The sequence below is a fragment of the Haemorhous mexicanus genome, chromosome 25 (assembly GCF_027477595.1).
Source record: "Haemorhous mexicanus isolate bHaeMex1 chromosome 25, bHaeMex1.pri, whole genome shotgun sequence".
NCBI classification, from domain to species: Eukaryota; Metazoa; Chordata; class Aves; order Passeriformes; family Fringillidae; genus Haemorhous; species Haemorhous mexicanus.
Window position 1 is genome coordinate 4,094,077 of NC_082365.1, and position 20,731 is coordinate 4,114,807.

The 20,731-nt window shown below is 45.1% G+C and overlaps 1 protein-coding gene across 3 annotated transcripts in view; it reads right to left on the reverse strand.

Annotated features, from left to right (window-relative positions):
* Positions 1-607: 607 nt before the first annotated feature.
* TRIM33 (tripartite motif containing 33) overlaps positions 608-20,731 on the reverse strand; it is a 48,643-nt gene continuing 28,519 nt past the window's right edge. For 2 of the 3 annotated variants that reach the window (XM_059868070.1, XM_059868071.1), the window contains 13 exons: positions 19,019-19,136; positions 17,475-17,722; positions 17,061-17,225; positions 15,488-15,688; positions 12,692-12,824; positions 11,626-11,689; positions 11,164-11,323; positions 10,119-10,465; positions 9,480-9,603; positions 8,446-8,520; positions 7,426-7,578; positions 5,710-5,760; positions 608-5,627 (listed from right to left, as the gene is read on the reverse strand). In XM_059868070.1, the coding sequence (XP_059724053.1) occupies positions 5,415-5,627; positions 5,710-5,760; positions 7,426-7,578; positions 8,446-8,520; positions 9,480-9,603; positions 10,119-10,465; positions 11,164-11,323; positions 11,626-11,689; positions 12,692-12,824; positions 15,488-15,688; positions 17,061-17,225; positions 17,475-17,722; positions 19,019-19,136 (2,052 nt within the window). In that variant the 3' untranslated portion in view covers positions 608-5,414. The remainder of the gene's footprint in view (positions 5,628-5,709; positions 5,761-7,425; positions 7,579-8,445; positions 8,521-9,479; positions 9,604-10,118; positions 10,466-11,163; positions 11,324-11,625; positions 11,690-12,691; positions 12,825-15,487; positions 15,689-17,060; positions 17,226-17,474; positions 17,723-19,018; positions 19,137-20,731) is intronic. The other variant, XM_059868073.1, reaches the window with a different exon arrangement.

The window sequence follows — 20,731 nt, forward strand, 5'->3', positions numbered from 1 at the left end:
GTTTTAAAACACCTCTCAGTGCCCTATCTGTGGGTCAGAAAAAAACATAATCTGACACTGGATTTTTGTCTCTTATTTTATCCATTATTAAACCTTACAAAATTCTTTCTCCTGTTTTTCACAGGTGCAAACTCACTCCCCTTCCTCCTCCTGGAGCTGCAATCATTCCTGGCTCCTGGCAGAGCAGTCCCTGCTCCAGCTGCTGAGCTGAGCTGAGCCCAGCCCAAGACCTGCCAAGCTCAGTTCTACCTCTGGTTCTGAGCAGGAAGTCAGGACACTGCCCCAGCAGCAACATCCCCACAAAAATTGGGATTTTACAGTGGTGGGAGCAGCTCAAGGCACATCCAGCAGCTCCAGGTGAGGGAACACAGCAGAATTCCAGGTGTGCAGTTTTTCACTGCATGCAAAAGGTCCAGAGACTTCCCAACCCTTGTGTCCCATGCCCAGGTGTAGATAAATGTGACAAATCATTTTTTGCAGCCTCAGCTGGGCTCACCTGGGCTCCTGCAGCCCAAATTTCACCCAATTTCACACTGCAGGTGTTGTCAGGAAAGTCTTGTGCCAGGTGTGGATCTGTATCTGATGATGTGCAAGAAAGAAACTCAAATTGAAAGAATGATTTTTCTAATTTAATAGAAATAACCAACCAAAATGGGTTCCAAACAATGCTTTAAACTGAGCTAATACAACTTCTACAGCACATTCCAGAGCACTTAACAAGAAATATTTACAGGCAGCTAAAGTATTAAATAACCAGGGAAAGAAAAATTTGATTTTAATTACACACCATCAAAAAAACACAGGAACAGAACAATTTGAAACAATAACTCTTAAAAAAAAAAGTTAAATAGGATGATTCAGATAATACAATATCACAGAAACAGCACTTGGTTGTTTTTTTTTTTTTTTTTTGAAGAATCATATTAAAAGATGAGGCAAGTTTATTATGTGCAAAATGAGCCAGCTCCAGTACTGGAAGCAGGAAATAATTGAAGAATCAAAGAATGCCATGATTTAACCCTTCCAGGAGGATGTTTACATGTAAAACAAGCTTTGCACTGCACAAATCTCTATAGGATTATTTACATGTGTCCTGGTGTTCTGAGCCTAAAATTCCCCCAGTGCAGGTGAGCACAGGTGTGCCAGGGGAGCTCACTCCAGCCTGAATCCTGCCAAAGTCCAGCTTACAAAATATTCCAGTACCTCTCTTCGTAGAAATCCCATAAATTTTAAAGCCAGCAGCCTCCAGCTGTGATTTCACCTTAAAGAAAAGGCCCAAACTGCATTTCATACATCTCACAGTCCACTTACAACAAAGATTCCCAAATTAACTGCAATTTTGGAAAGCTGTCTCAATCCTGATGCATCAGAAAGCACAGAAAAAAGGATCCCCATAAGCCAAGTGGAAGTAGGTGGAAGAGTTACTGCACACACACTTTGAGAAGACAAACTAAATCACCATACCCAAAGATACAATCCATATGTGCCTCTGTGTAAACTGTGGCATTTACATTTTTATTTTAAAAAAGTACCTCCATTATTTGCTCAAACAGCTACTTCTTAAAAAAATATGGAACTTTCCCCAACTTTTTAAAATAAAATGCCACACTCTATATTGTCAGGAACTGCTGCAGACTTTGTTTTTAAAAGCTAGGCTTTGTAATTTGCATACAAACTTCCCTATAAAATCGTTATCCTAAGGAAAGGATTCCTGGCATGCTGACAGGCAAATGACAAAGCAGTTTTATTGCTTTTTTCTGAGGAAGAGAGTGAGAAAACCAGGGAAAAGCCAACTGGGAAAAGCCAATTCCCAGTACACCACAGAAACAGATTTAAAATACTGTTGCAATAACCTGAACTTTTCCAGGTCAGCCAAAACCAGGTGATAAACCAGAAATTTGGGCTCATTTTAGGGACTTTTCCAGTCGCTTGAAATGTTTGATCCAGCATGAAGAGTGTCACAGTGAAGTGTCACAGTGACATTCCCCACTGAGGAACAGCCTCTCCACACACAGCTGAGCATTTCTGTTTGCAGAAGTTGGGGAAATCCCCTTCTTTGGAATAATAGCTCTGCCTGATTGTGCTCTTCATTGCAGGGCACGGCTAAAGAACAGCCCTGGGCCCATTTAGCTGTTGAATTCCTCTCATCACCAGGGATCCATGGCAGGACAGCTGCTCACACTGGGCACTTTGCACTCATTTCAAATTGCCTTTTCCTTCTTTGGATAACTTCAGGAACAACCAAAATTCTCAGCCAAACTGAAGACAAAAAATTTTGGGAGTATTTGAAATAAGAGCAGAGTTGCACCAAGTGCCAGATTCCTCCTGCCACCCCAGTTTTACAGATTTCCTGATGTGAAGTGTGCTCTGATTCCCCAGGCAAAGCCACTGACACATTACACACCAGCAGCTGGCATGGAGAAGATGCCCAGTGAATTAATGTGGCTCATTAACACAAACCCAGTAATGAGTTACACCAAAATCGTTTCCACTGAGCAAACCCTTCCCATTTCTGTGATGAACACCCAGCCCACAGGGTCAGGGAAGGGATTAGCAGAGTTTATCTACCCTTCCAAATAATTTCAAATACAACTTTGCTGCTTTCAGAACAATCACTGAATTGCTGCTTTGGGAGTTCAAAAATGAAGGGGAAGAAGAGAATGTTTTGTTTCCTTGTATAAAAGAAACACTTGAGATTTCTTGCACACATTCAAAATTCCACATAATCCTACTGAGCACTGGGGATGGATGGGAGGAGCAGTTCTGGAGGGTCACAGGTCCAGCTCAGCTGCACTCCTGGTGTGCAGAAGATGCTGAGCATGAGCTGGCCAAGTTCTCCACCTGCAGTGAAGTGTTGGAGAGGCCACCTCAAAGGAAAGGCTGTCCCAAAACACTGGGAACTGCTCTGGGGTCTGGCTGGGGAGCAGAGGGTTCTGGTCCTGCAGCAGCCAGGGGGCACAACCTTCTCTGGAGGGTTTGGGGTGAGTCCTTCCCACTGTGCTCCACCTGGGATCCCCCTGAGCTCTGCTGGGATCCCCTGAGCTCCACGTGGGATTCCCCTGACTCCATCTGGGGATCCCCTGAACTCCTGGGATCCCCCTGTCTTATGGTGGTATTCCCCTGAACTGGGGATCCCCCTGAGCTCTGCTGGAACCCTCTGAGCTCTACTGGGGATCCCCCATGCCCAGCCCATGCTCTGGCTCATCCCCAGGGTCTCTGCAGGATCCAATCCCCAGCTGCTGCCCAGGGAAGAGCTCAAAAGGCGAGGCCTGAAGGTACCAAAGTGCCACAAAAACAGGAGGCCCGAGTGAAGAGAGTTCACAGAATCTTATTTTCATGATAATTTTAATAATATTCCTTTTGCAAAATGAAGCTGAGAAACTAGAAATGCATAAATAGGCAATACACAGAGCCATGAAATGATCCCTTGTCACTACCAGTGTCCTATTCACACATCAGCTTTTCCACAGGCAAAGTTGTTGCTCTTTGTCAATTTAACATGTTGAAGTGGAATTCCTTTTCCTTTCACATACAAACTGGTAAAAAATAAACTTAAAACAGCACTGTTCATGTCTAAGAAATTTAAAAAAACAACCAGTTTGAGTTTGAAGTGTAACATTTGAGTGAAGAAGTGAGCTGGAAGTTAAAAACATCTTCAGTCCCCTCATTTATTGCAAGAGGGAGAATCCCAAGGTACACAGACCTGGTTCTTATAAAAGAAACCAAATCTGCAGTGATTTGCATAAAAACTGCTGAGAGCATTTCTCAATTTGATATTGTGCTAAAATCTCTCTCTTTACCATGATGGTAAAGCGTGGACAATGTCACAGGAATTGTTGTGCTGAGCACACCAAAGCCCCAGGGATCTCCTGCAGAACTGCTGGACCCACACAAAGGATGGCAAACTCAGAGTCTGCCACCTCGAGCTCATTGCTTCCATGAATTCTTCAACTTCCTTTAACAAGATCAATATGAAGGCCAGAAATTGTATTTATTTCTAGTGCTGACTTGTGTCAGTAAAGAAAACAACTCCTGGAGCTGTAACTCCTTGTGATTCCATGATTTCTAACCAGGAATGCTGGGATGGAGGCAGTGCAAGGGAAGGCACTGCAGAGGTGCCCCAGGGGGTACTGAGGGAACTGGGAAATTGTTCTGTTCTCACTCCTTGACCAAAAACCACTCGAGGCCAAACCCTGTGCAAGTGCTTTGTTCAATGGATGGACAGGCAAGCCAAACTCAGACTGATTCCAATCTTCCTGCACATTTCCCTCACAAGCTGCTTCTGAAGAAAGTTCTGAGAAGTACTCTAAGAAAAATAAGACAGAACCTCAAAATGAATGCAATGTTAGAAATAGCATATATTACAAATCTTTTCTTGATAGGAACAATCAATAAGAATACATATTAGCTTAAAAACAGTTCAGCAAATGTTGCTGACCTGCAAGAAATCTCAATTCATTATTTACAAATAAGACAAAGTGAATACAGGAAATTTTACACATTTGGTAGTTAATAGGTTATTGTTTGCCGAGTGGTCTATTAGAAACTGATATTTAGGAAGACTGGAAAAACACCCCAACCAGTTATTACCCCTTCAGCCTACATTTTAAGTACAGAAAAGTAGAGAATGAACACTGGAGAGAACATTCTGCCTCGTCAGGGGGTCAGGGACAGATGACAACGCTGAGACTTCTGCCATGGATGCCATTAAAATGTTCTGGGTACAGGAGTTTAATAAATACACCTTGTCCTACTGAAAGGGGTTGGAGCCACCAGCTTAGCCTTTCATCTGCCTCCCATTCCTGCACTCGCCCATTCAGAACAGTTTAATGATTTTTCTTTTCTTCTTCCTTTTGCTATACATGAAATGGGGTAAAGAAAGCAAAATGTCAACAGGTGGATGGACACAGAAGATCAGTTATTCACAGTCCTGCTTCAATGAGATGATCAAAGCAACGACCAACACACACTTGAGTGGACACAGAGGGGATTTCAGGAGCTCTGCTCACAGTTTACACTGCAGTGTAATGCAAGACACAGTCACTGGGTGGGTCCAGTCCTGCAGGTCGTGTCACTGCAGTCTCATCTGCACATGGAACACCTCCTATCAAATCTGCTTCTCTTCAACATTCCTCCACCTCTGTCTGTGAGACCAGCATGAGTGTGTCCCCTCCATCAGGAAAAGAAAGAATATAGCAAGTAATCAAGGAAAAAAAAATACAAACCACCCAAAATTTACAATACAGGTTTTTTCCCCTTTTGATGCGAATGTTTTTCTGTACAAGTGTTTTTTGTTATCTAATACTGTTTAAAAAGCTATCAGCTTCTGCAAGATGGCCACTGTAGGCATGATAATATTCCAGGAACACTTAAATAACAGTTTTTACAATAAATTTTAGGTCCATATCATTAGATTACTTTATATGCACTGGTCTCTCATCTGATTTTAGGCGTTTTCTACGTGGTTGTATAAAATCTTCATCGGAGTCCTCAGTTATTTCACCATCATCCTCTTCCTGCTCAAATTCAGGCAAAGGCTGGAAGGTCCTGTCTGAGTAGATCTCTGTAAGTTTATCTTCAAAGTACAATGCAACTGCCTTCCCTGCCTGTGCTACTTCTGAATCAGCCTGTGGATGAAAGAAGACAGGAATATTCACCTGTTGGAAATGCACATCCCTTCACCAAGTGTGCATGGTCTGAAACGCTTACCTTCAAATTAATCTCTTGTGTTTCTGCATAAACTTGAACAACTTTCATCATCTAAAAAGGATACCAGAGTCAAAAAAAATGAAATTATAATCCTTTCTAAAGTTACGAGATTGCACAGGGTTGGATGACTAAAGTCAGCCATAACAACAACACAGTTTGTTATGGTTTGTTAGCTTTAGTTCCCAAACTTAGGCAGCAGGTTTAAAACAGTCTTAGGTGGTAAATAAACCTTCAACAGAACACACAACTTTTGTACAAGTGGCTCCCAGCCATTTCCTACTCAGGACTGCTTTCCTCACAATCAACTGGAGTTGGCTGGACACGATTGTGGGAAATTCTCCTTGGGAGGGAGGAGCTCCAGGAGATTTCCTGGGGATTACCCCACTTGGATTTCTGCTTTGGAAAAGCATTTGGCTTAGAGGCACTCGACATGATGCTGCTGTGAGAGGTCAGAGTGACTCAACTTTTGCCATGAGCCAGGCAAGCTGAAACACATTTTTTTTTTCCTTTTTAAAAAAAGTGAGAAAAAAATCACCACATCTCTCAGTCCTTCCTGCCTTGTTGTACTCTGGTCTCCAAGAGCTGCAGCATGTTTTCCTCTAGAGTGGATGCTTCATTAATTCCCCTGATTGAGAAGTTCACATAATTAAATTACCTCATGAACCTCCCCTAATGCAGGGACATAAAGGAGTCAGGGCTGTCAAAATCCCAAATGCTTGTGAGCAGTTCCAGCATCACATCATTGACCCTGATTTTTCCTAGGGAGGTTTTAATTGCAGCTTTGTGCAGTTCCTTCAGTTTCCTTCTGCACAGGGCCAGACATGCAGCCCAAACATTGCAAGTCCAGGTTATATTTTGCAGAGAAATAAGAAATTTTGGCTGCTTTCTGCATTTTAAGGTCAGAAGAAAGCCATTCCCTGTGGTGCCTTTTGTCATTCTTGCTTTAAAGCATCTCAAAGACTAGGAACCCCCTTAGCTCCTACTCAGTTTCAGCACAATATCACCTTTTTTTTGGATATTCAGATTATTTTTTCCATTGCTCCACTAGCAGTAACATTCAGGTCATTTATCCCCCCAAGTCACATTTCAGGTATAAGGAATATTTCATTATCAGCTGGGATCATTGCAAAATTAGTAAAAAATATGACCCCATACCCAAGTTATTCACTGAAAATGATTTTTGTGAGAGCCCAGCTACCAAGGAGTTCAAGCAGGAAGGTTAGTAAGAGCTATAATGGCCACAAAGCTTTGTTGAATTCATTTGTGTGATGTACTAAACCAGAATAACTTCAGAAAGGCAGATTTCTCCTCAGTAGAGGAAGTTTCTCAATGTATTCTACCACGTTCCACGAGTGTAAAACAATTACCAGGGCAGCTTGAGACACTTTAAAGGACTCTTTGTTGTCTTTATGGCACTTCCCAAGCACTTCTACCATCAATCTGATGCACAGTAACCAGGTCACCCTGCTCCTCATTCACAGAGACCACTGGATGCATTTAATAGTTCCCTCTGCTCTCCCAATTTAACTAAAAACAAGAAGTTATTCTGCAATTGCCTCGAGTTTGGTTTGTTTTTTAAGTGTCTGATTCAGCATCTGCTCCAAAAGCAGAAGTTACAGCTGGAAGCAGAGCTTTTCATGGGAGAAGCTGCACAACCAGGTTGAAATAAATCTTCATGGAAAGGACAGATGGTGCTGAGATTGGAAGTTAACATACTTCATTAAACCTTTCACAGTTCTTGAAGATCAGCCGGACGTCGGCCACGAAGTCCTCGGGGGTCTGGTAGTGTTGGGAATGTTTCTTCTGCAGTTTCTTCTTCACCGTGGATAAATCCATGGGTTTCTTTATGATTTTATAGTAGTTTGGTATCTGTAAAAAACCAACAATGATTTAGCACTGAATGGCTACAGAGCCCACAGCTGAATTTCCACACTGAAGCTATCAATCCCTTATCTCATCTCATTTCAGGCACGTTCAGCAGAGCAGAACAATTTCCTTTCTTCAAACTGAACTTTAAAAAGTTCCTTACAAGAGTATGGAGTGACAGGACAAGGCAGAATGGTTTTAAATTGAAGAGGGGTAGATTTAGAGTTGATATTGAGGAGGAATCCTTCCCTGGCAGGGTGGGCAGGCCCTGGCACAGGTGCCCAGAGCAGCTGGGGCTGCCCCTGGATCCCTGGCAGTGCCCAAGGCCAGGCTGGGCAGGGCTTGGAGCACCCTGGGACAGTGGGAGGTGTCCCTGCCCTGGTAGGGGTGGGACTGGGTGGGCTTTAAGGTCCTTTGCAACCCAAACCACTCTGGGATTCTTTCTAACCTTCAGTGTCTCTCAAAGAACAGCAAAGCTTTTTATTACAGTTACTTCTTTTACAGCTGAAAACACCAGAGTCAAAGCAGTTTATTCCCTCCTCTCATTCACAAGTTTGTCCAAAAAGCAACAAAAAGCCCTCCTAAAGCATTCTGAGTTTCATGGGTGGCCTGAGACTTCTTGTTCCAATTCAATAACTGCTAATTGGAAGTATTTTTCAATATCTGGTTTTGAGACTGGGAGTGAAGCATCTGCCTGGAGCAGCTCCAGAATCAGATGCTCTCCCTCTCAGCCCCAGGAAATGCTGGATGACTGCCAGAACTTTCAGACTGATCCTGGTGAAAGCAGTCAGCTCCTTCCCAAATTCAGCTCCAGACTCTCAGGGCTGTCCCACCACACAGCAATCCCCAGGTGTTTTTCAGGACACTCACCGAGGCTGGGACTGGCTCCTGGAACTCAATGCTCAGCTCGTGGCAGTACAGGTAAAGCAGGAGGCGTTCACATTTCTTAGAAAGAAACCAACAGGGTCAGATTAATATTTAATTTATCCCTAGCCCAGAAATTCACACATCCATACTTTAAATAGGCTTCTAATTTAACAGCATAGTACTAGAAAATTTAAATGCAAGCCCCTGAACTTAATTCAAAAAGGTAAAGTTCTTAGGAGGGCAGAGTTGAGAGGCAAAACCCCATTTACTGCTCACAAATTTCCTCTTTGTTTTCTCCCTCCTACCAAAAGCCGAGGGCTGAAGTCAATCATGGAGAGCCATGCTAATATACTGCAGATTAAAAAATAAAATACCAACTACAACCACTTTTAGTGCTTTTGTCCAATCACAGCCACTGTAACAGGAAAGGACTGAGCTGCAGACTTTTCTTCTCCCCACAAGACAAAACTGAACAATCTGAAAGCAGAGCCAGAGTGTTTCTATAAATTCCCTGTTGAAATGTTTTTCCTTGCTTTGCTTGTGATTCCTTTAGAGGAATTTGATTTGATAATACTCCTAACAGGACACAGAGGCTGATTGATAAAGCTAAAAATAATTCTGATTGTCAGGATCATTAAAATTCCCAAAGAATGCACCTGAATACTCCCAGCACCTCTCACAGAATGCACTTCAACACACCAAGCTCCCAGAAATATTTTATCAAGGTGACACCAATGCTAAATGCAAAGGACTTTTAATTAAGTGCACGTTAAATGATGCATTTAAATACAGAATTTGTGTTCATGCTGAATTTTAGCTCCTCAGTGATCACAGTCCCAAGGCACTGGGGCACTCCCATGGTCACCAACACCTGGAGATGTGGCCACAGCAGGAAAAATCTCATTTGGCTTGTTTTACAAAGCCATAACTACATTTAATTTGCTTCAGGCAAAGCAAAAGCATCTCCAGTCAGTGGGGGCAGCTGATGTGAGAAAGCATTTTCCTGGGAAGCAGATTCCTGCAGGTTTGACACCCACCCTTTGGTCCACAGGACTCAGGCCTTGTGCTGTCTTGCCCTTCTTGCTGTGCTGGGAATTGTCACAATCATATTCCACTTCAGGTTTGCTCAGGTCTCTGCAGAAGGTACATATCCACTCTCCACTAAAGAGAAAACCACAATTATTCCAGACATCCAGGGATAAATTCTCACCAGTGATGACTACAAATAGTTTTTACTCACTCTTAAAGATTCACATTCTACTGCAGTAAAGACCTGGATACCCAAAGCTAAGGATTGACCCTCAATGCTCACAATAATTCTGCCAGTCAAGGCCATTTTTCCTGCCCTCATATGATGCTTTAATACTTTATATAAAGTATTAACTTTATAGTACACCTTTCTCACCTTGCCTTAAATGAACTCTACACAACAGAATCGCATTGTGAGACTTTACACAAACAGATAAACAAACAGGATTCTGCGACCAGACAAACACTGATCAGCTACACATAAATAACTCAGGCAAGGCCTTGGAAATATATTTTTGTAGTATAAGAATATGATATTTTTGTAGTATGAGAAACCACCCAGAACAAGCTGATTTTGGAGGAAACACCACTTTGGGCTCCGTGCCCAACCTCACCCACCCCGCTGCTGCTGCTGCTGCTGGGGGTACCTGGGGAAGCTGAGGAGCGTGGGGACGTGGCAGGTGAGGTGGAACACCTTGGGGCACTTCTCACAGCACAGCAGGTCCCCCCCATTCTGGCACACAGCACACCAGTCCTCGTTGGGGTCGTCATCCTTGTTGCTGCCCTCTCCTGCCACGCGGGCCGAGCGGTGCATGAGGCTGCGCACGGGCGACTTCCCGTTCACCAGGCTGTGCCCAGACTGCTTGCAGCTCTCACTCAGATCTGCTGGCTCTGTCTTCACGTGGTTTTCCAGGCTCCCAAAAGCCTCCAGTTCACTCTCCAGGTGCAGGTTAGTGGATAGTGGTGGTGTCAAGCTGCTCTCGGGGCTGCTGAGCTGGAATGAAAGCAGCACGTGGAAAATCAGAGTTGATTTCACGGCAGGATCTTTCTTCAAAATCCTCCCACCATTCAAAGATACCATGCTCATATCACAAAAACCATGGGAAATCATGAGGAAGGGCTGAGTTGCACACAGTATCGAAAACTGCTTTTTCACATGTCCTTTCTTTGTAGAACACTCTCATTTCTTCTGATATATAACATGAGAAATGCTACAACAAGCCAAACACACTAAGTCATTAAAAGCTGTTAATGACAACTTGATTGTCATTAGGAAAACTCCTCAACTCCACCTGCTCCCTGTACACAATCCTGTTCAATCAAGCATAGCTGGGAAACACTGAAAAATATTAATTTGCTAATTATTTGATTTATACTTTGGTCTAAGACCTTCTGACTGACTGGAGGGTTCCTGAATGCAATTACCTGTGTGGGAATGTCCACTATCAATGGGTGACTCACAGCTTTTAATAATTAGGGATTAAAAGCAGCAAATACACTCTATTACACTTCATTTCAATCATTAAAGATGAAATTTATATTACAGTCCACTCTGTGCCTGGCAGAGCATTACCAAGGAGAAAATACCTCTTAGAATAAAGCCTCAGAGTAAAAATGCTTTTTTGGTTTTTTTCCCCTTTTTAAATTCTTAAACATGCTGCCAAGAAAACACTGAGCATAAACTAACTTTACCATGCAAGCACTCCTTCTGCCATCCTCTGTTTTTTCCTGCTTTACTGTTCCTGAGAAGCTGCAGATCTCTTCCTCTGTGCCTGGCTCCTGCTTTACTTTCACTTGGTCGGCCTTGAAGCCAATGCCAGTTTTGTCAGCAGTCCTGCCTGAGGAGCCACAGCTGCAGAGACACCAGCACAGCATGAGATAAATAACAGGATAAATCAACAGGGCAAAGAGATTCAGGTGACTGTTTCCCTAAAGAAAGGCAAAGGGTGTCAGCACATTTATAACAGCTCCAGTTTACAAGACACAGGAGAATCATACAGCAGGCAAAAAAATTAAAAATGTGAAACTTCATGTAAGCATTCTTCCATTCCTCAGTCACAGTCATGACAAAGCACAGTTTGCCAATTGCCAACTCTTTTTTGGAATTATTCATGTCTGATTCTTTTAGCCTGACATGGTTAATGTGACACTCACCTTCCTCTGCTGCCTGTGCTGGAGGTGCTGGGAGGCCTCACAGGAGTGTGGGAGTTGGATAAACCTGCAAAGAAGCAGCACAGAAGCTGATCTGGCACAAGTTTACATTCACTGAGTAGTGCTGAGCAGCCCCAGAAATGCTGCAGGAATTTCCCAATTTTCCAAGTCACCTAAGCCAGCTGTTCTCTCAGTCTTGTGATCACAAGAAATCCAGCACATCACATTAAATTAAAAAGTGACAACACACAGCTCTTAAGAGTCCCAATAATTATTCACCTAATCCAAACAGTGCTAAAGCCTTCAGACCACTACATCCTCAAATTTATGCCCTGAGAGCCACCAATAAAGTCAAAAAAGCAGCCTCTGCATGGTTTGCATGCAGGTTTGGAGAAACACAGGAAGCCCCATTCTGCACCCATTCATTGACAGGACCTTACAAGTCCTGTAGAGAAAACCAAGAGAAACATCAAATCCCAGAGTGGTTTGGGTTGGAAGGGACCTTAAAGCCCATCCAGTGCCACCCCTGCCATGGCAGGGACACCTTCCACTGTCCCAGGTGGCTCCAAGTCCTGCCCAGCCTGGCTTTGGACACTGCCAGGGATCCAGGGGCTGCTCTGGGCACCCTGTGCCAGGGCCTGCCCACCCTCACAGGGAAGGATTTCTTCCTATTGACTGAAATAATCTTCTTACTTATAAAAATGGACATTTTCAATGTTTAACTACCTCAGTATTAGGTGCTGGTGACTTAATTTGTTCACGTGCATAGAAAAGCTCCACCATTAATGAGTTATACTCAGAATGACCCTGACAGTGTCTATAGATATATATAAATATACATATATATCTGGAATACTGCATCCATGTGTGCTGGCAGTTTGTTACTATAAAGACATCTCTAAAGGAGGGGAAAATTTAAATTTCCAGAAGAATCTATTTCTGAGCAAAACAAATTTTAAATAGAACATTGCTTCCCTTCTAGCAGGAAATGCTAAGCAATTATTTTCAACTTAAACACCAGAAATACCCATCACATTCTGGAATCTCTAGAAAAACCCATCAGATTTACCTGATGACCCTGGAGACAGAGCTGAAGGTCCTGGGGAGGGATTCATGGTGCTGGTAGGCTGTGGGGGGAGGTGGCTGCCTGTGATGTATCTACTTAGCAGATTATCTAAACTACTGGAACCAGCATCTTCCAGCTAAGGAGGAAAAACAAAAACCTGAATCAGAGAGGTCTCATTCCCACCTTTACACTGTGATCACTATCTTTACTGGAATTGTTCCCTCTCCCTTCAAGGATTCAGGACATCAGCAAATATTTTTATCAGTTTCATGCAGAAATCAGGCTTTCAAACAAGTAATGCTTTTCAAAAGCTCCTAAATTTGAAGTTTTTTTCCAGTATGATCCTGGGCTGCACTTACACAGGGTCACTGCAAACTTCCTGGTTCCCAGCTGCTCAGTGTGTCAGTCACACCCATGGTGCTGTGTTAGCCATGAAACACCAGAGTCCTGAGGCTGCACAAGCTACTCCATAATTAAGATATTAAGGCAGGCCATAATCTTGTCTTTCCTTAACATGATGGGAAATCTCCCACTCACTTTCCCAACAGATTTTAGTACTTGTTAAACCCAAGGAAGCAGGGACTCTGTTGCTGTAACTACTTCAATGTGTAAAATGCAATAATGTGTTTGGAACGCTCTGCATTCCAAGTGGGGTTTAATGACTGTGCCAGCAGCTTGAAGGACTAACACCTCCTACCCACCAAACCCAACTAAACCCCATCATTACATGAACAGGTATAAAAAGAAGAGTATCTCAGCAGAATTCTGCTTTTTCAGTGCACCTGGAAGTTGCATGGTGATGCTTTGTCCTAAAGCCTCAGCACTCAGGCTGCTCACACTGGGATGGGATTCCTCCTTCCCCACCATTCTCACATTTAAAATGACCTGCAGCCTCCTGAGAACACTGAATCCAGCCCTGAACATTTAAGAGTTGCAAAGTTGCAGCTGGCATTCCAGCAGACCATCTTGGATGAAATTTATTTTGTTTCCTGTAGGGTGACCAAATCTCCTGGGTTTCACAGGAGCATTTCAAGGCAAAGGTCCTGTTCTCAGGATGAAGCCATCACTCTCCTCCCCTCCCAGACACTCCTGCAGAAAACACATGACTTTTACTTTCCTTGCCTCCATGTGTACATTACACTGTGCTTTTCACCTCTCCAAATGAGCTTCAGAATCCACCTCAGCTTGTGTCCCCTCTCTGGGGGACATGGGACATGTCCCCTCTGTGCCTCCTTCTAGGAACATCCAGGAGAAACTCCAGGCACTTTAACCCAGAATAAATCACCCTTCAGGGCACTCAAAATACATCTCCATTAATTATTCTATCTTCCCACAAGATGGTCTTGTGGAGGAAAGGAAGTGAACACAGTACTTGGCATTAATTAAAGTCTTAATTTTACTACAGGACACACCAAATATTGATTAATCTAAAGGTTCCCAGGTGGAGCAGGTCCTTCTAAGGTTTGTGCTATAGACATAAAATATTTCTTGGCATTGACTTCTACTTCCTCATAGGTGGAAACCTTCTGGGGCAAGGTCAGGAAGGGAAACCCAAACATCCCACAGGGTGAGACCCCAGGGCTGGGTTCCAATCCTTAACAAGCCCAAAGGAGACATTTGGTCCATGACATCTGGGTTTCAACCACCAGCTTAACCAGAGTTCTTTGATTCAAACCAGAGTTTGATTCATCCTCTCCACACAGCCACAACTCTGTGGATGCCATGGAGTAAAATTCCCTTTTTACTCCCAGGGCTTGAACGACTTTTTGCAATATTTTGGAGGTGAAATGAGTTTGAATTGTAAATGCAAATAACACCAATCCACAGCCAAGTCCTGGTACCTAACTACAAAAGCAGAGCAGCTGAGAGGAGCAGGACTACAGGACACATTAAATATTGATTAATCTAAAGGTTACCAGGTGGAGCAGGTCAGCCCTACATGGATAAACCAGCTGCATGCCTAAGAGAAAGGCTGAAGATTTTAATTCTACAATTTTAAATGCGAATTACACCATTCCATGGCCATGTCCTGGTACCCAACTACAAAACAGAGAGAGGGGAGCAGCACTGCCCTGGACGGGGGGCAGGTTCTCTGGGTTGGTGACAGAACAACTTTTTGCAATATTTTAGAGGTGAAATGACTTTCAATTCTACAACTTTAAATGCAAATTACACCATTCCATGGCCAACTACTATTGGCCAACTTGAAATGCTAATTACACCATTCCACAGCCAAGTCCTGGTACCCAACTACAGAACCAGAGCAGCACTGACCTGGATGGGGGGGATGTCCGGCAGGGAGAGCAGGTTCTCCAGGTTGGTGATGGAGAACTTCTTGCAATATTTTAGAGGTGAAATGAGTTTGAATTGGCCAACTTTAAATGCTAATTACACATTCCATGGCCAAATCCTGGTACCCAACTACAGAACCAGAGAAGGAGGAGCAGCACTGCCCTGGATGGGGGGGATGTCTGGCAGGGAGGGCAGGTTCTCCAGGTTGGTGATGGAGAACAACTTTTTACACTATTTTAGAGGTGAAATGAGTTTAAATTCTACAACTTGAAATGCAAATTACACCATTCCACAGCCAAGTCCTGGTACCCAACTACAGAACCAGAGCAGCACTGACCTGGATGGGGGGGATGTCTGGCAGGGAGGACAGGTTCTCCAGGCTGGTGATGGAGAACTTTTTGCAATATTTTAGAGGTGAAATGAGTTTGAATTGTACAACTTTACACCATTCCACGACCAAGTCCTGGCACCTAAGCACAAAAGCAGCGAAGGAGGAGCAGCACTGACCTGGATGGGGGGGATGTCTGGCAGGGAGGGCAGGTTCTCCGGGTTGGTGACGGACGGGATGAGCTCGATGGCCGACACGGACGGGCTGGTGGGGCCGCGGTTGGCGCTGGCCATGCTGGCCGTGGTGGGGCTGGTGGGGTTGATGGTGGTGTTGTGCACCGAGACCACCGGGAAGGGCCCGGCGTGGCCGGGGTTGGAGTGCTGGGGAGACACAGACACCGTGCTGGGCAAGGGGACATTGTGCTGGGCATGGGGACACCGCCCTGGGCAAGGGGACATTGTGCTGGGCACGGGGACATTGTGCTGGGCACGGGGACACTGCCCTGGGCACGGGGACACCGCCCTGGGCACGGGGACATTGTGCTGGGCAAGGGGACATTGTGCTGGGCACGGGGACACCACCCTGGGCAAGGGGACATTGTGCTGGGCAAGGGGACATTGTGCTGGGCACGGGGACACCACCCTGGGCACAGGGACATTGTGCTGGGCACGGGGACACCGCCCTGGGCACGGGGACATTATGCTGGGCACGGGGACACTGCCCTGGGCATGGGGACACTGCCCTGGGCAAGGGGACATTGTGCTGGGCACGGGGACATTGTGCTGGGCACGGGGACACTGCCCTGGGCATGGGGACACTGCCCTGGGCAAGGGGACATTGTGCTGGGCACGGGGACATTGTGCTGGGCACGGGGACATTGTGCTGGGCACAGGGACACCGCCCTGGGCACGGGGACACCGCCCTGGGCACGGGGGACACCGCCCTGGGCACGGGGGACATTGTGCTGGGCATGGGGACATTGTGCTGTGCATGGGGACACAGCCCTGGGCACGGGGACACCGCGGCTCCCACTGCCCTGAGAGAAACCTGACCCCGAGCACAGCGAGCACAGCACTGAGGGCAGAGCAACTCTTCCTCTCTTGGAAAGGAAAAAATACTTGATGGGCCTTGATTTTAAACAGACAGCACTTCTCCCACCAAGTATATGGGAGAAAACACCAAGTATGGTGTTTTCTTAAAGCAATTACTTCCTCCAAAGATAGCTTTAGAGTTTACGTGTCTATTTTTTTTTTTTTAAACTGTTTCAAGTAATATAAAGTCACTTTTGGTATTTCAGTCACATTAACATTCATTGTCAAGGATTCTGATTCTTAATGGCATGCAGAGTTCTGCATCAGTGCTTCAGGTGTGAATTTAAAATCATTTCAGCAGCTGATTTAATCAAAACCCCTCAACTACATCTCTTTGAACTTCACTACTCACTATTCTCTAATAAACCTCTGAATGTTCTTTTCAGCTGAATGCCACTGAAAAGAGCAAAAGGAAATGTTTTACTTCCCAGAACTAAACTGCAACACAAACATTTCATTTCATTTCCACCCCTAAGGTTTGAATTTCCTTACGTTCAGCAAAACTGTCCCAGCACAGTAATGCAACATGGAAAAGAAGCATATAAATGTGTGTAACTGTGAGCTACAGGGGGACAGAAAAACACATGTACAGCTGGAGGTACCATCTACTGGAATGAAAGGCTGGCACAATGGCCCAAAGAAGCATGTACACAGGATATACTTGTCTTTGAAGGTGAGGTTGCATCATGGAGTACTGAGGTCCATTGTGGCGTGGGATTCCTGGGATCCGAGCAGCATTCTGAGCCATTCTCATCTGATGTGCTTGGAAAGCCCCACAGTTCATGTTACCCCTCTGCATGGTCTGCATGCTGATCAACCTGGGAGGCTGCAAGGGTTTGGGTTTTTTAAAATTTGTGCTTTGAACATGGAGAAAAGAAGCCCATCTCCTTCCACAGCAGTAGTAACATAACATCAAGCAAAGCCAAGAGCCATCACATTAAAGTATCTCAAATCTCCAAAGATTTTAGTTTATAAATTGCTTTGTAAGTTTAGATCTGACAGGGCAATTTTAAATCTCAGTGTTATGGTGAAATGAAGTGAAAGAAGGTGAAATAAGAAGACATAAAGGACTCACCTGCTGCTGCAGGACTTGGGGGCTGCTCTGCCTGGGCACAGAGGCAGAGGATGGCTGGGCCATCCTCATCTGCTGCAGCTGCTGGTGTTTCTGGGCATACACCTGCTGCTGCATGTGCTGCAGCCGAAGCTGGGCCAGGTTGATTTGTCCTGGAGCTTTGTTGACGTGGTTTGTTCCTGGAGGAGTTTGCCCAACCACTACGTTGGGAGTGTAACTAGGGGTTGGTTTATTTTCAATGACCAGGTTACCTATAAAAACCCAAAGAGGCAATCAACAGTTAGATCTCACCATCCTCCAAAGGCTGACATATGTGGAATGTTTTTAATGCAGTTTTCTCAGAGCAATTTAAGCTTGAAAACTTAAAATTTAAGCTCTTTGTGTCTTCAATACCACACACGATAAAAGCAAAAAGAGAACTCAGACTACAAAAACCAAGTGCAAAATTAAAAATATGATCTGTGAGGGAAGAGTTAAAGAACTGGAACTGCACAGCCTAAAAGCCACAACAGACAGAAATGACTTCTCTGCTTTCACCAGAAATGGACAAGATGAGAAATAAACCAGACAAAAAACAAGTTGAGCATAAAGTTTCTATGTCTAAAGAAGAGATATTTGAGTGTGCCACCACTGAGTGACTTCAAACAGGTTCTACAAACACAACACCAAACCCTGCTACAAGCAAGTCCTGTCTGGCTCCAGTGTCATGGACCATGCTGCCTCTCCAGATAACTCCTGTCCTATTTTTATATGGAAAGGCAAAATGTTGATTTTTTAATCAATTTGTGAACTTGTGAATGTGTACTCAGCAGAATCTGCACGTCCCTTCTTATTAAGGTTGGCAGTTGCCTTTCTGCCCTAGAGAATAAATACTCTTGGACTGAAGACAGGAACACCCCAACCTGGATGGTGGACTCAGAGCAAGGAGTGACACACAAATAACAAATAACACACAAAAACTGGTATTTTGATCAGATTTTTCATGAAATTTTTATCCAAGAGAGAAGCTCACAAGCAGGTGCTAACAGGTATCTCTGTCTCACTGTGCTCTGCCCTCTTCCCTCATCCCAAACCTGTACTTTGCAAACTCTAAGTGATTATATCTAATATACTGGAAAAGGCACAGGTCCAGTGTTCAATCCAGAGCAGCTGGGGCTGCCCCTGGACCCCTGGCAGTGCCCAAGGCCAGGCTGGACAGGGCCTGGAGCAGCCTGGGGCAGTGGAAGGTGTCCCTGCCATGGCAGGGGGGGCAATGAGATGACTTTTAAGGTCCTTTTCAACCCAAAGCACTCTGTGATTCTGTGATTAGGGCCATTCCTAGAACCAGTCCCAGTACAATATCCATTGTCTCCTGGAAAAAATATCCATTGAGAGAAAGTCTTGCTAACAGAAAGAACAGAGCAGGTAAGGAGGATAATCAGGGCTGGATGGGTTATGAGAGTTTTTGTCTCCTGCATTAAGAGAACTGCACTCACTCCAGCTGGAGGAACACCCCCAATTCAAGAGGTTTCCCCAGTATCAGGAATTGAACACCAGGGGTTTCTCACCCAGATTGACCACGTTCTTGGCCCAGAAGGTGGGGTCACAGTGGAAGCGGATGGCGCCGTTGGCCGCAGGGACGGGGTCGCAGCGCGCCTTCAGGATGTGCCTCAGCTGGAACGTGATCTGAGAGAAAACAGAAACACCCTGCTGCTGACAGAGAAACAGAATGAGAAACCAGGGTGTGCTTAGGCCATGGAGCACCAAGAAGGACTGGCAGCAGCAGCCTGGGGAATTCTCCATTTGTCAGGAAAATCCCCCATTGTACAATTCTTCACTCTGAGGACTGCAGAGCAGCACTCCTACACCACAACGTTACTGCAATGACTCCAGTGGAACAGAGAGCCTTCAGAGAGCTGAGCCCATTCCTTCCACACTAACACTCCCTAAAGCCTGCTGGTAAAGAGTGAATTGTTGCACTATTGCTTGGCTCTGCTGGAAGATCTGAAGTTGAAGATAGGGTGCCATGATGGAGCCACATGGCAGAACTGGGTGTCTCCTTTGGATTACCAACATTTGACCTCATTTGTGTCCCAATCTCACTCTGGAGATATTTGATTCCCCTGCTCCTCCATGTTTGTGGCTCAGGACATGTTCCCAGACTGGGAAAGCTGGTGGCAGAGTGATGGTCTACAGCAGCAGTGGTGAGCACACCCCTGGGCTTGCAGGTGCAGAACTGGGTGTATTCTTGTCAAGAAAAGTGAATTATACTTTGGTTACCAACCCTTGACTTTGTGTCTTACCTCCCTCTGGGTATACTGGAACTTCTGCCCTCTCTGCACACATGGACTGGGACAGAATTACACAGCCAGGTCTGTGCAGTCACACAAGGAGGGGCTGAGGGCACTTTGTTCTGCTGGAGAAGAGGAGCCTGAGGAATTCCTGGCCTGGAACTCCTACCAGAGAATGTTTTGTGACATTTCTTGAGCTCTCAGCTTAATTATTACCTATGTGACTGTCTCTTCAAGTGTGTAACATTTCTCTGCTTCACAACGTTGTGTTCTGGGAGCCTCACTGGGGCTGCAGCTTCTTCCTCCAAGGGACAGCTCTGATCTCTGTGAGCAGGGACAGGACCTGAGGGAAGGGCTGGAGCTGGGCCAGGGGAGTTCAGGTTGGATCTCAGGGAAAGGTTCCTCCCCCAGAGGGTGCTGGGCACTGCCCCAGAGCTGCCAGAGCTCCAGGAGTGTTTGTACAACACTCCAGGGATGTCCAGGGTGGGATTTTTGGGGTGTCTGTGCAGGGCAGGGGCTGCACTGGATGACCCCTGTGGCAATCACAAATCCTCTAACAGAGAGAGACAGAACTCTCCCAGGATTTTCCAGGGAAGCTGTGAGAAAGCTCAGAGAAAACAATGAGAAACAATTCTTATCTCCACTTGCTGCCCCTGCTGTTGTGCACATGTGCTATGTGTGATGGAGATTTGTTTACCAAATTTCTTAATTGGACACTGGATGGTGTTTGGATTGATTGACCAATTGAGTCAAAGCTGCACTGGACTGTCTGCAAGGGGATGAGCTGCTTAAGAAGTACAGTATAATACAGTCCAATAAAGGGATGGATCAGCCTTCTGTAATCATGGAGTCAATGCTAATTATTCCCTGATTGTGCAAACCCAGGGCACCCAGGGGATGTTTCTCTGTCTGCTCTGGGGTGCCCTGACCCCAGGGGAGCTCTGACTTTGACCCTCACTCATGGAGAAAGTTTCCCAGACTTCAAGAGAG